This window comes from Chrysochloris asiatica, unplaced genomic scaffold (genome assembly GCF_000296735.1).
Source record: "Chrysochloris asiatica unplaced genomic scaffold, ChrAsi1.0 scaffold00143, whole genome shotgun sequence".
In the NCBI taxonomy this organism is placed as follows: Eukaryota; Metazoa; Chordata; class Mammalia; order Afrosoricida; family Chrysochloridae; genus Chrysochloris; species Chrysochloris asiatica.
In genome coordinates this window covers 8,866,402-8,885,483 of record NW_006408661.1, presented here as the reverse complement: position 1 = coordinate 8,885,483, position 19,082 = coordinate 8,866,402, and the positions used below count along the sequence as shown (strand labels likewise).

The 19,082-nt window shown below is 37.2% G+C and overlaps 1 protein-coding gene across 1 annotated transcript in view; it reads left to right on the top strand.

The window, feature by feature from the left end:
* LOC102821983 (probable ATP-dependent RNA helicase YTHDC2-like) overlaps positions 1-19,082 on the top strand; it is a 131,131-nt gene that overhangs the window by 11,431 nt on the left and 100,618 nt on the right. The window contains exons 3-6 of the mRNA XM_006870539.1: positions 4,086-4,282; positions 5,517-5,716; positions 15,138-15,304; positions 18,084-18,186. Coding sequence (XP_006870601.1) covers positions 4,086-4,282; positions 5,517-5,716; positions 15,138-15,304; positions 18,084-18,186 — 667 coding nt within the window. The remainder of the gene's footprint in view (positions 1-4,085; positions 4,283-5,516; positions 5,717-15,137; positions 15,305-18,083; positions 18,187-19,082) is intronic.

The window sequence follows — 19,082 nt, the reverse complement described above, 5'->3', positions numbered from 1 at the left end:
GACAGATATGTCATTAGGAACAGTCTCTGTCTGAGTCTGTAGAGCATTGCAAACAAACATTATCTAAAGGTTAAAAAATCATCACTAGAGGTAACTTGGCTTTCATAGATAATGCTAAACACTTCAAATTCTCATGACTGTTATTCTTTTTCATTAGATTAGAGACACATCCTGATTGTGATAGAGTGTTTCAGAAACAGGAGTGGTGGTGGTGGTGGGGTCTGCACAGATCTGCTGGCTAGGAGAAAGGAAAAGGTAATGGATAACTGCCTTTCCTCTACATGGCTTTGTTAATTTAAGAGCAGGAGCTACCTGAGCTGAGATCTTCAGTCCCTTTTCTTGAGCCCCTGTGAAGTTTTACTTTTCTTGAGTGCCAAATACTGCTTTCTGCTCTCCTGGAATTTTAATTTTGATGGACATTGATGGGCACATCAGACTTGTGTCAGAATTGTGTCAGGTACTCAAGGTGGAATTTGACATTGAGGCTTGAAGATGGGGTCAGAACATTGGCTTTGGGCCTTTAGATTTCAGACTGTAAGTGTGGATCTCTGGTAGCGTAGTGGTTACGAATCAGGCTGCAAACCACAAGGTAAGCAGTTCGAAACTACCAGCTGTTCTGCGGGAGAAAGATGAGGCTTTTTGCTCCCTTAAAGATTTACAGCCTCGGAAACCCTGTACAAGGGTCACTATGAGTCGGAACTGACTCCATGGCACATAACAACAACATCAACAAGACAGCGTGGAGCAAATAAGAAGAACAAGAGCTATAAATGGGAGGAAGGGTCATTCATTAAACTAGAACCATGTAGATGACATAACCTTGCATACTGAAATTGAAGAGAACCTGAAGCATTCCAGCCTTCAATATGGATTACACTTTAATGAAAAACAAAAATCCTCACAACTGGACCCATACACAACATGAGGTAAATGGAGAAAACCATACTGAATCTTGACTCAAGATACAACCTAAAAGGATTTCATTTTACTTGAGTCTACAATAAAGTTCAGGGAGGTACCAGTCAAGAAATCTGAAGATGTATTGCATTGCTCAAATCTACTACTGCACAAGACCTATTTCAAGTGTTAAAGAGCTAAGATGTCACTTTGAAGATTAGGTACACCAGACTCAAGCTATGGTATTTTTCAGTCACCTCATATGCATCTGAAAGCTGGATTAATGAATAGGGACTAGGGGAGAAGAATTGATGCATTTGAATTTTGGTGTTGGTGAAAGTACTAAGGACTGTCAGAAGAACAAACAAATCTGTTTTAGAAGTACAATCAGAATTCTTCTTAGAATCTAGGATGGTGAAACTGTCTCACATGCTTTGGATGTGTTGTCAAGAGGGATCAGTCCCTGGAAAAATGCATTATGTTGAATAAAATAGAGGGTCAGCTAAAAAGAGGAAGCTCCCCAGCTAGATGGATTGGCACAGTGGGAACAACAATGGGCACATGCATAACAGTTGTGAGGATGGACAGACTGGGCAGCATTTCATTTTGTTGTTCATAGGATCACTATGAGTAGGAGCTGACTTGATGAAACCTAACAAAAACACTATTATTAGAAAATGGTTATAATTATTTTAATTATTTGATCCCTATGGCATCATTTAAGTGAAAAATAGTACAATAGGCACTTGACTTAGTTATCCCCTGCTGCTATAACAGAAATAACCACAAGTGAATCACTTTAACAAACACATTTATTCTCTCTCAATTTAGGAAACTAGACGTCTGAATTCAGAGCATGGGCTCTTGACAATAGTCCTTGTCTCCTTTCAGCATTGTAGGCACAGCAGCCCTTGGAGTTTTCCTTGTGTTTTGACATCAGTCTTCCTCTGATTCTAGGAGCTTCACAGTTCAGGGACCCCAGGTCCAAAGGACAAACTCCATTAGAAACTTCTTTCTTAGTGGTAGTGGGTCTCTCCTCCTCTGTTCGCTTCTTACTCCTACGTTGATTTTAATCCTGTAGATTGCATCTGATCTCATTAACAACAGAGAAGTGATAATTATATCAGATCAAGACGGATCACATCAGGTGTGATTGAATTATATTAGGTCTCATCGTGGATATTTACTACCTCCTATCTGCCAAACCTCCTCTTACTTGCCAAACCTGGAGTCCTGCTGTGGCACTGTGGATTAATTCACCAGGCTGCAAAGCCGTTTGAACTGCAAGGTTGGCAGTTCAAGCTCACCAGCTGCTCCTGGAAACCCTATACAGGGTCGCTATGGGTCAGAGGCCACTCGACAGCACTTAACAACAATAACAACTTGCCAAACCTGCTCCTCAGAAACCCTATACAGGGTCTGTGTGGGTTGGGGCTCGATGGCACTTAACAACAGCAACCTGCCAAACCACTGAGAACCTAGCCCAGCCAAGTTGACACCTAACTCTATCACACTTGTTAAGGAATAGATGATACCATAGAAAGTTTGCAAGGAGGATTCTGTAATAAATTTTCAGAAATTAAAAATCTTGATAAATGGAAGATCTCATTTAGAAGATTTAGATAGTAAAAACATTAATATAGTTATTAAAGTAAAAATTTAATATGTAATTGGTGGTGTTAGTTCTGACTCATAGCAACCCTGCATAGGGTTTCCAAGGCTGTAAATCTTTATGGGACCAAAAAGCCTCATCTTTCACCTGCAGAACAACTGGTATATTCGAACTGCTGACCTTGAGATTAGCAGTCTGACTTGTAACCACTACGCTACCAGAGCTCCTTAATATGTAATTAGTCTAATATTGAATATGTAATGAATGGGGTCCTGGTTTATCTCTATAGGATAAGTACTAGACTGCTAACTACTCTTCAGAAATCCTATATAGATCACTGTGAGTCAGAACCAACTCAACACAATAACAACATGTTCCTTCAGGTCCTGAACCCTTTACCAGTACTATACTAGTGGGTTATAGACATTTATTATTAAATCAGCCAAAATACATTTGAGGAATTTTTGTGTGATAACAGTATATAAAAGGCACAGTCAGTCCTGGGCTAGTTGAAGAAACAAATATTTCTCTGGTGTGGTGCTGTAGGATAAGCAATGGAATGCAAGGTCAGTTAGAATCAAAAGGTTGGTGGTTCAAACTCACCAGCTGCTCTTTGGAAACCCTATCCAGGGTCACTATGAGTTGGAACTGATTTGATGCCACTTAATAACAAGAGTGGCAACAATAGTGGGCAACAATAGTGAGGTTGGCCCAGGATCGGCCAGTGTTTCATTCTGCTGTGCATAAGGTTGTTGTGAGTCGGTACTGACTCGATGGCACCTAATAACAGCAACAGTTACTAAAATATTTTGAAAGTTCTTTTTTAAACAAATAGACATCTAAAAAGTTTGTTAGGAATGCTGATCTATGCTTTTCTTCAGTCCAACCACTAAATTTGGCTCTCAACAGATCTTCATGGGAGTGTGACATTACCAGAATACTGTGGAAACATTCAATGGGATGTATTATTATTAACATTGAACTGTAGTTTTTTTCACTGCTATTTTTAGATTGTGTTATTCAGGTTGGCTTTCTCCTTCTGTATGCTTCTCAGCATATGTTAACTGGGGATGTTAACATATGTTATCTACTATGAAGCCTGGTAGGGGCAAACTTTAATATTATGGGTGGTGGTGTGCCGTGGAGTTGGTTTGACTCATAACGACCCTGCATAGATGGTTTCCGAGGCTGTAAATCTTTACAGGAGCAGAAAGCCTCGTCTTTCTTTCCCAGAACACCTGGGAATTTCAAACTGCTGACCTTGAGGTTAGCAGCCCTACTTGTAACCACCACTACGCCTACCAGAGCTCCTAATACTTATGGTTACGGCTTTTTTTTTTGTTGATCCAAAATAGGATTTGTAGCATTTTGAAATTGTAAATGAAAAGTGGCTACTTTAGAAACCACCTCTTTATTGATTTTTTTTTTTTTTTAAGGGACTGTCAGTCTTTCATTTCAAAAGCATTCTTGATTTTTAAAAAAATACTTTGCTTGAATTAAATTTTCTGAGTAGGCTTACATCTTATATACCAAGTTGACGATGTGCAGTAAATGATTGATTTCTATTAATATTTAGAAAGGGAGCAAATAGATACCTAACTGTGAAGAAGAAAGATGGATCCGAAACAGCTCATGCAATGATGTCTTGTCATTTGACTCATAATACAAAACATGCTGTTAGGAGCCTAATTCAAAGATTTCCTGTCACCAATAAAGAGCGCACTGAACTTCTGCCTAAAACTGAAAGAGGAAATGTGTTTGCAGTTGAAGCTGGTATGTATTTCCTTGGGGGCTCTTCCTTGCTTATCCTATTATTTTGATGACTACTTTTATTAAAAACTAAAATGAAATAAGATTTCTTAATTTGAATAGAGATTATAAGAAGTGACTATCAGTTAAGAAAAATATGAAAAGAATATAGTATTAAGGCACATTGTGGGGTTTGAACAAGTTTTTAAATAGCATACTAGTAGATACCATTTATTGAGCAATTAATTATTCTGTGTTAGACACTAGCACTTTATTATTCAGTACCTCATAGCAACCTTTGGAAGGTAAGAGTTTCCCCTGTTTCATAGGTGAAGAAACTAGGGCCCTGAAGTAATTAAATAATTTATTCAAGTCCACTCACAACAGCCAGTAAGCTGCATTACTGATATTTGACTATACAACATGGACTTTCCTATATTATAGTGCCATGGCACACTAACAATTAAGATTTTGAATTGGGGTTCTAGCTTTTCTTCCCTACCTGCTTAATTGAATGTTTAGAAAATTTGAAAGTTCTTTTTTTTTTAAAATAGGCAACTAAAAAGGTTGTTAGGAATACTGATCTATGCTTACATGTTCAATTAGAAAAGTATTCATTATGGCCTTGTATTTACAAATATTTTTCTGTTTGATCACATGATCTTACGTGTACAGCTATAAACACTGAGGAATAAGCACTGGACCACAAGGTCAGTTTGAATCACAAAGTTAGAGGTTCAAACTCACCAGCTACTCCTTGGAAAGCCTATACAGGGTCACTATGAGTCAGAACAGACTCAGTGGCACTTAACAACAATGTGTTTACATATTGTATGTATTTAGGGCATATTGGGCATATTGTGTATCATGCTATAAAATGTTAATTTTCTGTGCATTATTGATGGAAATTTGTAGCACACCTGAAAATTGTTTTAGGACATAAAATAATTTTAATGGCTATTGAATATTTAATTTTTGTACATTTTTAACACCATGGACCAGAAATGCTATCGAGAAATTAGCCTTTCAGTTGATACTGAAATCTGTAACATGTTCTCTAAGAATATGAAGTTTAGGCGTGCAATAGATTTTAAGACAGTACTTACCAACTTTATCTAGACTGAGTAGAGAAGAAACACTTAGTAGGAATTAATAATTAGCTTCAATGATTTGAAAAAATTCAAAATTATGTTTCTTTGTTTTTGTACTTGTTTCAATGTTGATCATAAATTTGCTGTTCTTTTGTTTATTTTCAAAGAAAATCGGGAAATGAGCAAGACAAGTGGACGACTCAACAATGGTATACCTCAGATCCCAGTGAAAAGAGGAGAATCCGAATTTGATTCTTTCAGGCAATCTCTGCCTGTTTTTGAGAAACAAGAAGAAATTGTGAAAATAATTAAAGAAAATAAAGTAGTTTTGATTGTGGGAGAAACTGGGTCTGGAAAGACCACACAGGTTTGTTTCTTTTTTTTTTCCACATATGTTGTTGTTTTATTGATTTTTGACCTGATCCCTAGCAAAAGTTTTTTTATCTTTTTTTGTATCGTATTTCATTTCATTGCAATGATTTACAGTCCCCTCCATGCATCATCATATAACCCCAAAGATATACCACACAGGCCCACCCCCCAAACCCCACCACCGGCCACCAGTTCACAGCCCTTCTCCCACCCAGAGCCGAGTGTCTCCAGCTGCTCTAGCTGTCCGCGTCATTTTCTCTGTCTCCATCCCTGGCATCACTGTCTCTCTGGGTAGGGTCCCACTCTCCATTGTTCTCACTTGATGGTCCCAGGGACCTCAGCTCCTGGGCTGCATAATCAATCACACTCTTCCTTTTGTCAAAAAACATCTACCTCTATATTTCTTAGTCTCACAGTCAGACCTGATGGCAGTTATTCACTATTGTACCATAAGAGTCTTATCCCCATTTCCTTTCGCCAGCCCGGTCCCAATGGATTGGAAATCATTCAGTGGTGATTCTACCGTCCCCTGCCCCGTCTGGAGCTAGGCTCCCTCTTGAAAGCTTGTAAGCCAGTCACTTCTTGCCTTTATGTGGTGGTTATGTGCCTTGGAGTCGGTTCCAACTCACAGTGACCCTGTACAGGGTTTCTGAGGCTGTAAATCTTTACGGGAGCAGAAAGCCTCATCTTTCTCCCGCAGAACAGCTGGTAGTTTCGAACTGCTGACCTGCTGACCTTGCGGTTCACAGCCCGATTCGTAACCACTACGCTACCAGAGCTCCTTAATTTAAAAATTATGTGATCACAGTTGAATCTACAATTTGTTAGTGTCGTTGTAGCCAGTGTCTGTGTTGACCATTTGTTTCTTTTTTTTTTTTTTTTTTTTTTCTTTGTTTTTTTTTTTTTTTTTTATGTTTATAGAATAAGAAAGAATTATTTTACCCTATTTTGTAGTTTTAGATCAAATATACTGCACATGTATTTAGAGATAATATACAAGTACTTAAAGTATTTTGCACATAGTTGTTGTTGTGTGCTGTGGAGTTGGTTCCAACTCATAGCGACCGTGTACAGGATTTCTGAGGCTATAAATCTTCACTAGAGCAGAAAACCTCATTCTTCTCCGGCAGAACAACTGGTAGTTTCGAATTGCTGACCCTGAGGTTAGCAGCCCAATTCGTAACCACTACGCTACCAGAACTCCATTTTTGCACATAGTAGCTAAATTAAAAGTTATATTAATAACATATATTATAAAATTGACTTTGTTGTTGTTTGTTAAATGCTGTCGAGTAGGTTCCAACCCATAGTGAACCAACTGACTTTGCATTCTAGCGTATTAACCTGCAACGCCACAGCAAGACTCCAAAATTGACTTTTAGAACAGAATTAATATGACAGGTGTAACTTGGAGGTTTAGAATCAAAGTATTTCATCATCAGAAAGTTTCCTCACAGGGTGATAGATGGGAAGTAAATAAAACTTGGTATATGACTTTTCCTTATTTTAGTCCATAACTTTTAGCATATTAATAGAGTAAAATGGCTTATTTTTGTTAGAGATTCAGATCAGATAACCAATATAATTGAACATTTTCTTTTCTTTTATAGACATATAAATTTACTTTTTACAATTGCTAAGATTCCTTGTGGTTATATTGGTTATAACTTAAGTGCTGAGAGAGGTTGACCATAAACTTCACTAGTCATTTATTGTAGGACTGAACCATTTTTACAGAAGTATAACTCTTCTATCCCTATTGAGGAACCAGGAATGTCAGTGCTGATTTCAGATGGATCTTGGCTGAAAGCAGAGAATACCAGAAAGATGTTTACCTGTGCTTTATTGACTAGCAAAGGCTGTTTAATGTGTGGATCATGACAACCTGTGGACAACATTATGAGTATAAGTATTCCAGAACACTAATTGTGCTCATGAGGAAGCTGTACATAGACCAAGAAGCGGTTGTTCGAACAGAACAAGGGAACAGGGAATGTTTCAAAATAAAGAGAAGGTGTGCACCAGAGTTGTATTCTTTCACCATACTTGTGCAGTCTGTATGCTGAGCAAATAATCTGAGAAGCTGGATTATATGAAGAAGAATGTGGTATCAGGATTGGTGGAGGACTCATTGACAACCTGTGATATGAAGATTACAACCTTGCTTGCTGGAAGTGAAGAGGACTTAAAATACTTATTGATGAAGATGAAAGACCACAGCTTTCGGTATGGGTTGCTACTCATTGTAAAGAAAATGAAAATTCTCACCACTGAACCAGTAAACAAAATCCGTATCAATGGAAAAAAGATTGAAGTTGTCAAGGACTTTTTTTTGGATGTATACCAAAGCACTCAGAATATATAACTATTCAGACAACCAAGGAGCACAACCCCACAAGCCTGGCCCCCCAGCCATCAGCACACAGCCCTTCTCCCTCCCTGAATCCAGAGTTCCCAGCCGCTCCATCTCTCCACATCATCATCTCTGCCTCCATCTCTGGCATCACTACTTCCCTGGATGGGGTCCTGCATCTCTTTTGATGGTCCCAGGGTCCTCTGCTCCTGCACTGCAAGATCAAACACTCTCTCCTTTTGCAAAGACTTCATTTTGCTTGGAAGCAGCAGTCAAGAAATTAAACAGCGTGTATTGCATTAGGCAAATCTGCTGCACAAAACCTCTTTGAAGTGCTCAAGAGCAGAGATAGTAGTTTGAGGACTAAAGTGTACCTGACTCAAGCCATGGTATTTTCAATAACCTTATATGCATGCGTAAGTAGGAAAACTGTAGAACAATTGATGCTTTTGAGTTATGGTGTTAGAGAATATTAAAAGTATTGCCAAAAGAACAGACCTATGTTGAAAGAAGTACAGCCAGAGTGTTCCTTGGAAGCCAGGATGGCCAAACTTCGTCTCTCATACTTGTGACTTATTATCAGGAGGGACCAACCATTGGAGAAGGATTTCATGCTTGGTAAAGTGGAGGTTCCGAGAAAAACAGAAGACCCCAAACCTAATATATAGGCACAGTGGCAGCAGCCATGGGCTCAGGCATAGCAATGATTGTTAGGTTGGCTCAGGACTGGGCAGTGTTTTCATTCTCTTGTGGGTAGGATTTTTATGAGTTGGTATCAGCTTGATGTCACCTAACAACAACAAGAAATCCCTAAAATGTGAGTCTGTAAAACTATGTAATTAAAAACATGATGAAATTATATATGAAAACAATATACATGAGTTTTCTTTTATAATTAGGTTTAATTTTAAAAAGTTGTAAAGAATTTATCCACATATTTTAGATTGTTAAAATTGTTTTAATATTGGAGTAAATTTTGCCATTGGAGCCCTAGTGGATTACATATTAGGCTGCTAACTGCAAGGTCAGCAGTTTGGTTTGAGACCTCCAGATGCTTTGCAAGAGAAAGATGAGGCTTTCTGCTCCTATAAAGATTTGCAGCATTGGAAACCCTATACAGAGTCGCTGTGAGTTGGAACCAACTTGAAGGCATACTGCCAGTTTTGTCATTAGCCCCTAACTGTAGCTGTTTATTTATGCTTAATAAAGATTATGGAATTTTTGATAAAATATAGTAAATATGTTTTTACTTAAATGTCTTTGCTAATGATATTTGTATATTGGCATTATGCATGTCTGCTTTCATAATTAAGAAGCCATGGTGGTACAGTGGGTGAAGTGTTGGGATGCTAGCCCAAGGTCAGTGGTTCAAACCCACCAGGTATTCGGTAGGAGGAAGATAAGGCTGGCTGCTTCCATAAAGATTTATAATTCCGAGCACCCTACATAAGAGTTCTATTCTGTCCTATAGTGTCATTGTGAGTTGGAATCTACTCTACTGCAGTGGGTTTTTACCATTATGTGTTGAATTAAAAACAAATAAACAAACCCAAAACTTTTTATTGTGAATTATGTGAAGGTTTGCAGAATAGATCATCAGTTTTACATCCAACAAATAATATACTTTGGATGATGCATGGAGGGGATTGTAACCATGGCAATGAAATGATATACGATAGGATGAATGTAAAACTAATGTTCTCCCGTGTAAACTATCACATTATTCAGAATAAAACATTAAAAAAAAAACAAAAAGCCACACACACAAAAAAAAATAGTATACTTTGTGTCATAAATGATTGCATTCCCTTCCATGTACCATTAGTTACACATCGAATAACTTTCCCTTCATCCCTTTGTCCCTCTAACCATCATACAATTTTTTTTTTTTTAATCAAGAAAACCTTCTCAACTTTTTACAACAGTGGTCTCAAAATACTTTTCCCTTTTGTGACTGACTAATTTAACTCAGAGTAATATCCTCCAGGTTCATCCCCTGGTTTTTTTGTTCCATATAATTTTCTGTCCTGAATTCCCTTTGTTTTTCTATTTTCATTTCTGTTCTTTAATGTTTACTAAATTTTTCTGATTTTCCTCTTTTATTTTGATGTGAAGGTGTATTAAGTTTTTTTGAGATTACACTGTAATTTATTAACATTTCCCCCATTTAGAACAATCTGTTTTATCTTGAAATCTACATTTGTAAGTTCTGTATCTGCACCATTCCCTATTTTTACTTTGTAGTTGGCTTCATTATAAATTGACATCTCTGGTTCCCTACTGCTGCAAGGTTGGTGGTTCAAACTCCACAGCTGCTTTTGGAAACTCTATAGAGGGTTACTACTAGTCAGAACCAACTCAGTGGCGCTTAATAACAACAGCAAGAGCAGCATGTCTGGAATGAGTTCTGGGTGGTGTTGCCATGCATGTTAATATTATGTTGTTGTCAGCTGTTGTTGGTTCTTAGACTATAGAACACCCTTTAGTTTGTTTTTTTTTTTGTGTGTGAGGTTATCCTGAGTATTACAGATTCCTTTACTTTCTGCTTATTTGAAAATGTCTTAATTTCACTGTTGTGTTTGAGGGACAGCTTTGCTGGGTATATGATTCTTAGTTGATAATTTTTTTCTTCTGGAGTTTTATATATGCCATCCCATAACCTTCTTGCCTGAATGGTTTCTGCTGAGAAATCAGAGCTTAGTCTTATTGGTTCTCCTTAATATGTTGCTGCTCTCAGGAATTCTTTCTTTGTCTTTGGTTTTGGAAAGTTTGGTTTTGATGTGTCTTGGTGATTTTCTTTTCGGATCTATCCTGTTTGGGGTTCCTTTGGTTTCTTGTATACATATCTTCTCATCTTTTGTGATATTTAGGGAAGGTTTCTTCTAACAACTGTTTGGGAATTTTCTATGTGCCTTTTATTGTTCTTCCTGTTGTTGAATTCTGATCACCCATAAGTTATTCCTCTTCATGGTGTCCCGTGTAACTCTTAGGCTTTCTTCAGATTTTTTCATTGTTTTTTTTCCTGATTGTTATTCTAGGATAATAATATTGAGAAATTTATTTCAGGCTTACTAATTCGGGCTTCCATTACTTCAGATCTTCTCTTTTGCCCTTTCAATGTATTGTCCAAATCTGAAATCTTAGTATTATTAATTGTCTGAACTTCTAATTGCAGGTTTCATATTGTTTTAAAATTTGCATTTGTCTGTTCTTGTAGTATTTTCCTGAATTCTTCTGAAAATTTTTCTGTGTTCTCCTTACTTTCCTTGATCTCTTTGTCAGTCTATTGTAAGTACCTAAATATCATTCTTTTGAATTTCTTTTTCAATTAGTTCCGTTATCTGTTCTTCCTCAGAAACATTTTCTGGCTCTGTATGTTGGTCATTTGTGTGAATCATTCTCTCTTGTTTCTTTGTTCAAGCTAAATTGTCTAGTGTATCTGGGACATTGTGGTGTTTTTGTATTTGTATTTAATTGATGGTTTGTGTGTTGATGCATTCTTAAGTTCTTACCAACTGTCTCCTGTGAATGTAGTTAGAGAATCAAAGTGTACACTGTTTTCCATTCACCTTTCATTTTTCTGAGTTTAGGGTGGGTTTGGCTGGTATTTGCTTGCTGTCTGTTTTTGGTCAGTTGGTATATTGTTGTTAGGTGCCATCAAGTCGGTACCGACCTATAGTGACCTTGTGCACAGCAGAGCAAAACACGCCCGATCCTTGGGCCAACCTCACTATTGTTGCCACGCTTGAGTCCATCAATGCTGCCACTTGGCCAGTCCATCTCATTGGGGGTCTTCCTCTTTTCCTCTGACCCTCCACCTTACCAAACATGATACCCTTCTCCAGTGACTGGTCCCTCCTGACAATATGTCCAAAGTATGAGACAAAGTTTGGCCATCTTGGCCTCTAAGGAGCATTTTGGCTGCACTTCTTCCAAAACAGATCTATTGGTTCTTTTGGCAGCCCATGACACTTTCAATATTCTCCTCTAACACTGTAATTCAAAGTCATCAATTCTTCTACAGTCTTCCTTATTCACTGTCCAGCTTTTGCATGCATATGGGTGGTATTTACTCTTGGCCAGTAGGTGGAGCTGCAGAGGGTTTGGTTGTGAATGGGCTGTATGGGGATGGTTACTGTTTCATTTCCCATGGCCTGTGTGAATTTGCTTTGCCAGGCCACCTTCTGTCGTCAAAGCTGCTCACAAAAGTTCAGAATGGTTGTGCAGTGCCTGGGTGGCTGTTCACCAATTAGCCTCCTTCTCTTTCCATCTCTACTCAGCTTCCCCGGAAAGTATTCGGTCCACTTCTCTGACCTATCCTCTGAAGTTCAGTGTTCCAGGATTTTCATCTGTGTCTGTTTCATTTGGTCTCTCATTATCTTTGTTGTAGAGGGTCAGTGTAGTATGTCTGCCTAGACCACTATCTTGCTGGAAATCTCTTTGTATATTATTTTATAAGGTAGTGAAAAATACTTGAGAATTTAATTAAAAATTAAACAATATACTTTTTGTTTTTCAAGAAGAAACTATTGATCTAATGGGTTTAAACCTAAGAAATAATTGTAACTTGTTCAAGGAAGTAAAGTAAAATGCTACATTGAAATTGCTATATTAAAATTGCCACTATCTATTTTATAAAATATAAACTTAAAGAATTTACAGTCAATATCATTAACTAGTTCCACCTTGTACTTAGTGGTATTTAGTAAGTTGCAGTGCTGTTTGAATTACTTTTTTAAATTCACGTTCAGTATGTAAAATCCAAACATTAAACAAAATGCTACATAGAAAGTAAATAAATTCTTATTCTTCAGCCTCCTTTTCTTTCCTTAAATTAGTCAGAAACTTAGAATTTATTTTTCTAGGTTTTTATTTTTGGTAGTGGTTGTTTTCTTTATAGCTTTGACATAAGTATTTTTATTTTTCTTTAAACAAGTATAGGATTATATATATATATTTAAATTTTGTTCTTTTTGTTTAACAGATAGTAAGATTTAGAGAGATATCTCATGCTAATGCACCTGACTGCAAAGTCCTTTGAACTGCTAGGTTGGTGGTTGAAGCTCACCAGCTTCTCCTTGGAAACCCTATTGGTCAGACTCAACTCGACGGCATTTAACAACAATGACAACAACCTCATTTTAAAAACAATTTCATAGGTGTTGTTGTTGTTAGATCCATTGAGTAAGTTGAGACTCAAAGTGACCCTATGTGCAACAGAATGAAACTGCCTGGTCCTGCCTCATGGTCAAAATCACTCAAGCCCATTGTTACAGTCACTGGATCAGTCCATCTCATTGAAGTTCTTCCTCTTTTGATGACCCTATACTTAACCAGGCATGAAGTCCTTCCCCACAGACTGGTTCATCCTGACAGCATGTCCAAACTTGTGAGAGGAAGACTTGCCATCCTTTCTTATAAGGAGCTTTCGACTATACTTTTTCCATGATAGCCCATGCTATCGTTAATATTCTTTGTCAACACCAAATTTCAAATGCATTAGTTCTTCTCCTACCTTCCTTTTCCATTGCCCATGCATATAAGGTGACCATGGCCTAGATCAGGTACACCATAGTCCTCAGAGTGACATCATTTTCTGATCCTCTTTGTAATATCAGTAATAACAATAATAGTTTCTTTTTTGACTGGACTTTTATATGAATTATCTCTTTTAAACCTCTCAGTAATTCTAAGACATGTAAGCTTTATTAACTCCTTTTCAAAGCTGATTCATTGCAGCATTGTTTATAACAGCAAGCAACATCAATAATAAAAATGATTATAATTGCTGTTAAGTGTCCTCGAGTTGGTTCCGACTCATATCAACCCTGGATAGGTTTCCAAGGAGTGGCTGGTGAGCTTGAACTGCCTACCTTGCAGTTCAAACCAATCTTGCAGTCCAGTGCATTAACCCAAATGCCACACCAGGTTTAATATCAATAATAACATATTTAAAAACCTGAGAATAATGTAATTGCGATAGGATAATATCCATGTGCCTACAAGGAAGCCCAGTTAATGCCATTATTATTCAAACTTATGCGCCAACTACTAAAGCCAGTGAGGATGAAATAGAATTCTACCAACTTCTTTAATCTGAAATTGATCAAACATGCAATCAAGATGTATTGATGGTGATTGTAATGCAAAGGTTGGGAGCAAAGGCAAAGGATCAGTAGCTGGGAAATAGGGCCTTGGTGATAGAAATGATGCTGGAGAACGCATGATAGAATTCTGCAAAATCAATGATTTGTTCATTTCAAATACCTTCTTTAGACAGCATAAGAGGCGACTATACACATGGACCTCAACCAGATGAAATCCACAGAAATCAAGTTGACTAAAGTTGCGGAAAGAGACGATGAAAAAGCTCCGTATCATCAATTACTCATGCAAATTCAAACTGAAGTTGAAGTAAATGAAAACAAGTCTATGAGAGCCAAAATATGACCTGAATTAAGAGATCACCTGAAGAACAGATTTGATACATTAAACACTAAAGACAGATGACCAGAAGAGTTGTGGGATGACATCAAGAACATCATACATGAAGAAAGCAAAAAGTCTTTGAGAAGACAAGAAGAAAGGAAAAGGTCAAAATGGATGTCAGAAGAGACACTGAAACTTGCTCTCCAGGGTAGAGATGCTAAAGCAAATGAAAGAAATGAGGAGGTCTAAGGCTGTAAATTTTTATGTGAGCAGAAAGCTTCATCTTTCTCCTGTAGAGTAGCTGACAGGCTTGAACTGCTGACCTTGTGGCTAGCAGTCCAGTGCTTATCCTGACAGAGACACTATGCTGCTTTGTAAGCCTTAGCTATTTTTTAACAAGTTTATTTTTTTATATTTTAGTTTTTGTTGTAAACAAGAGCTTTGTAAATTATACTTTCTAGCTGATTATTAACAGTTGCATGAAAGTTGTTGATTTTCTTAGGATTATTTTATATTTTACATATTACAAATTATAAAAATTTTTCAAAAATTAAAAAAATTTTCAGTGGATTTATTTCTGAGTTTTCTAGTATGCAGTCATATCATCTTACAATACTTAAAAACTTTCTTTCAGATTCCTCAGTTTCTTTTAGATGATTGCTTCAAAAATGGTATCCCCTGCCGTATATTTTGTACTCAACCAAGACGATTGGCAGCAATTGCTGTGGCTGAAAGAGTTGCTGCAGAAAGAAGAGAAAGGATTGGCCAGACAATTGGGTATCAGATTCGATTAGAAAGCAGGTAAAGATAGCCCTTCTGTAGCTTCCTTTATCATGTTTAGAAAACACTAAGTAGTTATATTTCATATTTAAAAATAGACATTATTTTTAATGGAATGTTACATGATCATTTTGCTCCAAGTATCAGGATATACAGGTATTGTCTGTACTGTTGAGTTTTTCAAACAAATATATGAAAATTGGATGATTAAAATGTAAGGGAAATAAGTTTTTGTTTTTCTCCTTTTTGAAGAGTTCTACACTGAAGAGTCCTGCTGTAGGGATAAGCACTGGACCTTTAGCTACAGGATTGTCACTTCTTAGAAACCCTAAATAGGTTCACTTTGAGTCTGAACAGACTCAATGGCACATAACAACAACTCAAAAGCTACACTCTTAGGTTTTAATAAGATAGTAACATTTAGAGGAAAATATATTTTATATAGTTTGAGTTCTAAAATGACATTTGTTCATTTACCCACTTAAATTTGTGAAGCTGGGGAAGTGATTGTTACAAGTAATTGAGTATTTGCATAATGGAACAATTAAAAGCTTGGGCTGAACATAAAAATCCTATTTTATAACTTCACGATTGGTACAAGTTACTTCACCTTTTTGAGCTTCAGTTTCTTCATATAAAATTAGGCTAAAAAAAGCACACAGGTTTGATGTGAAATTTTATATTCTAGGCACTCAATAGAGTCCTGGTGTTGCGCTGTGGGCTAATGCATCACACTGCAAAGTCATTTGAACTGCAAAGTCGGTGGTTCAAGCTCACCAACTGCTCCTTGGAAACCCTATACAGGGTTGCTGTGGGTTGGAATCGACTCGACGGCACTTAACAACAACAAGCACTCGATAAATATTCATGACTAAGTTCATTATTATTAGCTATGGTACAAGGAGGCCTTTGTGGCCCAGCGGTTATATGTTCGCCTGCTTACCTAAAAGGTAAGCAGTGCAAACCCACAAGCTGCTCCACTGGAGGAAGATGTGGCAGTAAATATCTGCAGCCTTGGTAACCCTTTTACCAAGTTTTTCTCTGTCCTATGGGGTTGCTGGGAGTCCTGGTGTGGTGCTGCAGGATAATGCACTGGATCACAAGGTCGGTGGTTCAAACTTGCCAGCTGCTCCTCAGAAACTCTATACAGGGTCACTATAAGTTGGAACCAACTTGATGGCACTTAACAACAACAACAACAACAACAACAACATGGGGTTGCTGTGAGTTGGAATCTATATGATAGCAACGGGTTTACTTTCTGGGGTTTTTATTGTATAAGTAATATCTACTTGTGCTGTCTATAGTTCGGATATGATTCAAGACTAAACTGTAAACATTCAATTATGATGCACATTTCCCCCCCAAGCAAAAATCACTTGTCTCTTTTAAACAAATAATCTATTTAGGTTCTTTCACAAAATAGATGATTTAATTAATAAAAGCTAGTTAGAAATAACAGTGAAATTTATGAGAGCCAGAGTTCATCGGGACTGCTTCATTTTTTGGGCTCTGCAAGTTTTCTGACTTAGAAAGGATGGAAAACCTCTCTATTACTCATCTTAGTGGAGAATACTTGTTTGTTGTTATGAAGTGCTGTCGAGTCAGTTCTGACCCATAATGACCCTGTATAGGGTTTCAGAGTAGCAGCTGGTAAGCTTGAATCACCGACCTTATAGGCTTTGCAGTCTGGCATATTAACCCACAGCACCATACCAGGCCTTCATGGACAATACTTAGTTGAGAATAATATTTGAGTTTTTCTTCTCAGAGAAGTTTCTGCCTTTCACAGACTTTGGCTTTTGTGGGTTTTACTTGAATAAATTTATGAGTTTGTCAGGCATAAAATACATATTTTACATCTGCTAGTAGCGCTATGAATTGGAACTGACTCCATGGTACTTAACAACAAATAGCGCTATGGGTTAATGTGCCAGACTGACTGCAAAACCATTTGAACTGCAATTTTGGTAGTTCAAGCTCACCAGTCACTCCTCAGAAACCTTATACAGGGTCGCTGTAGATCGGAACCGACTCGACGGCACCTAGAAACAACAGTAGCCAGGTATGGAGTCTTGGTGTGGCTGTAGGATAAACGCTGGACTGGGAACCATAAGGTTAGTGGTTCAAATGCACCAGTCACTCGTAAACCCTTTACAGGGTCATGATGATTTGGAACTGACTTTATGGTACTTAACAACAGCAACAGTAATTATATGTGCTAAAAACCTTATATATGCTAAAAATGGGGAGTATTGTGTCTCTGTAGGATAAGCACTGTACTATGGTAGCGTAGTGGTTACGAATCGGGCTGCGAACCTTAAGGTCAGTGGTTCAAAACTACCAGCCGCTCCGCGGGAGAAAGATGAGGCTTTCTACTCCCGTAAGGATTTACACCCTCGGAAACCCTGTACAGGGTCGTTATGGGTCGGAACCGACTCAAAGGCACTTAACAACAACAACAACATGAACCACAAGGTTGGTGTCTTGAGCCCACAAGATGAGACTTTCTGCTACTGCAAAGATTTACAGCTTGAGTCGGAATCTACTAGACAGCACTTAACAATGACAACATGCTATAATAAAGCATGTGTGGTGGAGGCCTCAAAAAGTTTGTGGAAAAATTCCATTATCTTTTAATTCCATTTCCCATGAACTGTTTGAATCCCACTCATATACCAATAAACTATTAAATTAGTTAGATTTCTTAAAGTGCTTATAAGACAAACATTTTAATATGACCATATTTTAATTACATAAGAGATTTATAGTTGTCCACTTTATTTTGTTTTATTTAAAGGGTTTCTCCAAAGACACTTCTGACATTTTGCACTAATGGAGTACTGCTTCGCACATTGATGGCAGGAGATAGTACACTGTCTACTGTGACACATGTTATTGTGGTAAGAGTATTATTGAATTTTCCATATATAACTCAGATTGCATATTTTTAGGTTTGATTAAAATTTAACTAAGTGATTAATATTTTTAGAATTCAGTATATATAAAGACTAATTTTTTCATATGAGCAGATACTATAGTCAAGTTGTTTTTTGTTCTTGTATATAATTGCTAGAAATAAATATTTTGCATTACCTATTTTTACCATCAGGTTTATGGGGGGAAATACAATAAGTAAGTAGTTTTTTAAATGTACAATTTATAATTGAAAATGATTAATGTACTTAGCATTCTCCAGAAATGATGATAGTTTTCTCTTATCTCTGTACTTAGTCATCTTATCCTCCTTTAGGAGTTTTCTATTTCCTGGTTATTTAGGAGTAAAATTCAGAAGTCACTTGACTTCATGGTTAAATTGTTAATAGATTAATTATTGAAAAAATAAGTAGATAAGTTGCCCACTTAATAAAGAAGTTTTAAGCTTTTATAGCTTGTATCAGAAAAAAAAATAGTTTTATATACTGGCAGAAAGCAACTTTTGGAAGCTTCTTAGTTCTTTGACTCTCATTCAAAAGATGCACTTGAACCTATATATAGTGAAGCTATGCTAAATTAGACTCGGCTAATGTAGATTCTTCTTGGGTCAACTGTCAACACTCACGGAAGCAGCGGTCAAAAAAATAACACGGCATATTGCATTAGGCAAATCTGCTGCACAAGACCTTTTTCAAGTGTTGAAGAGTAAAAATGTCAGATTGAGGACTGAGGTGCGTCTGACCCAAGCCATGGTATTTTCAATAACCTCATATGCATGCGAAAGCTGGACAGTGAATAAGGAAGACCGTAGAAGAATTGATGCTTTTGAGTTTTGGTGTTGGAGGAGAATATTGAAAGTGCC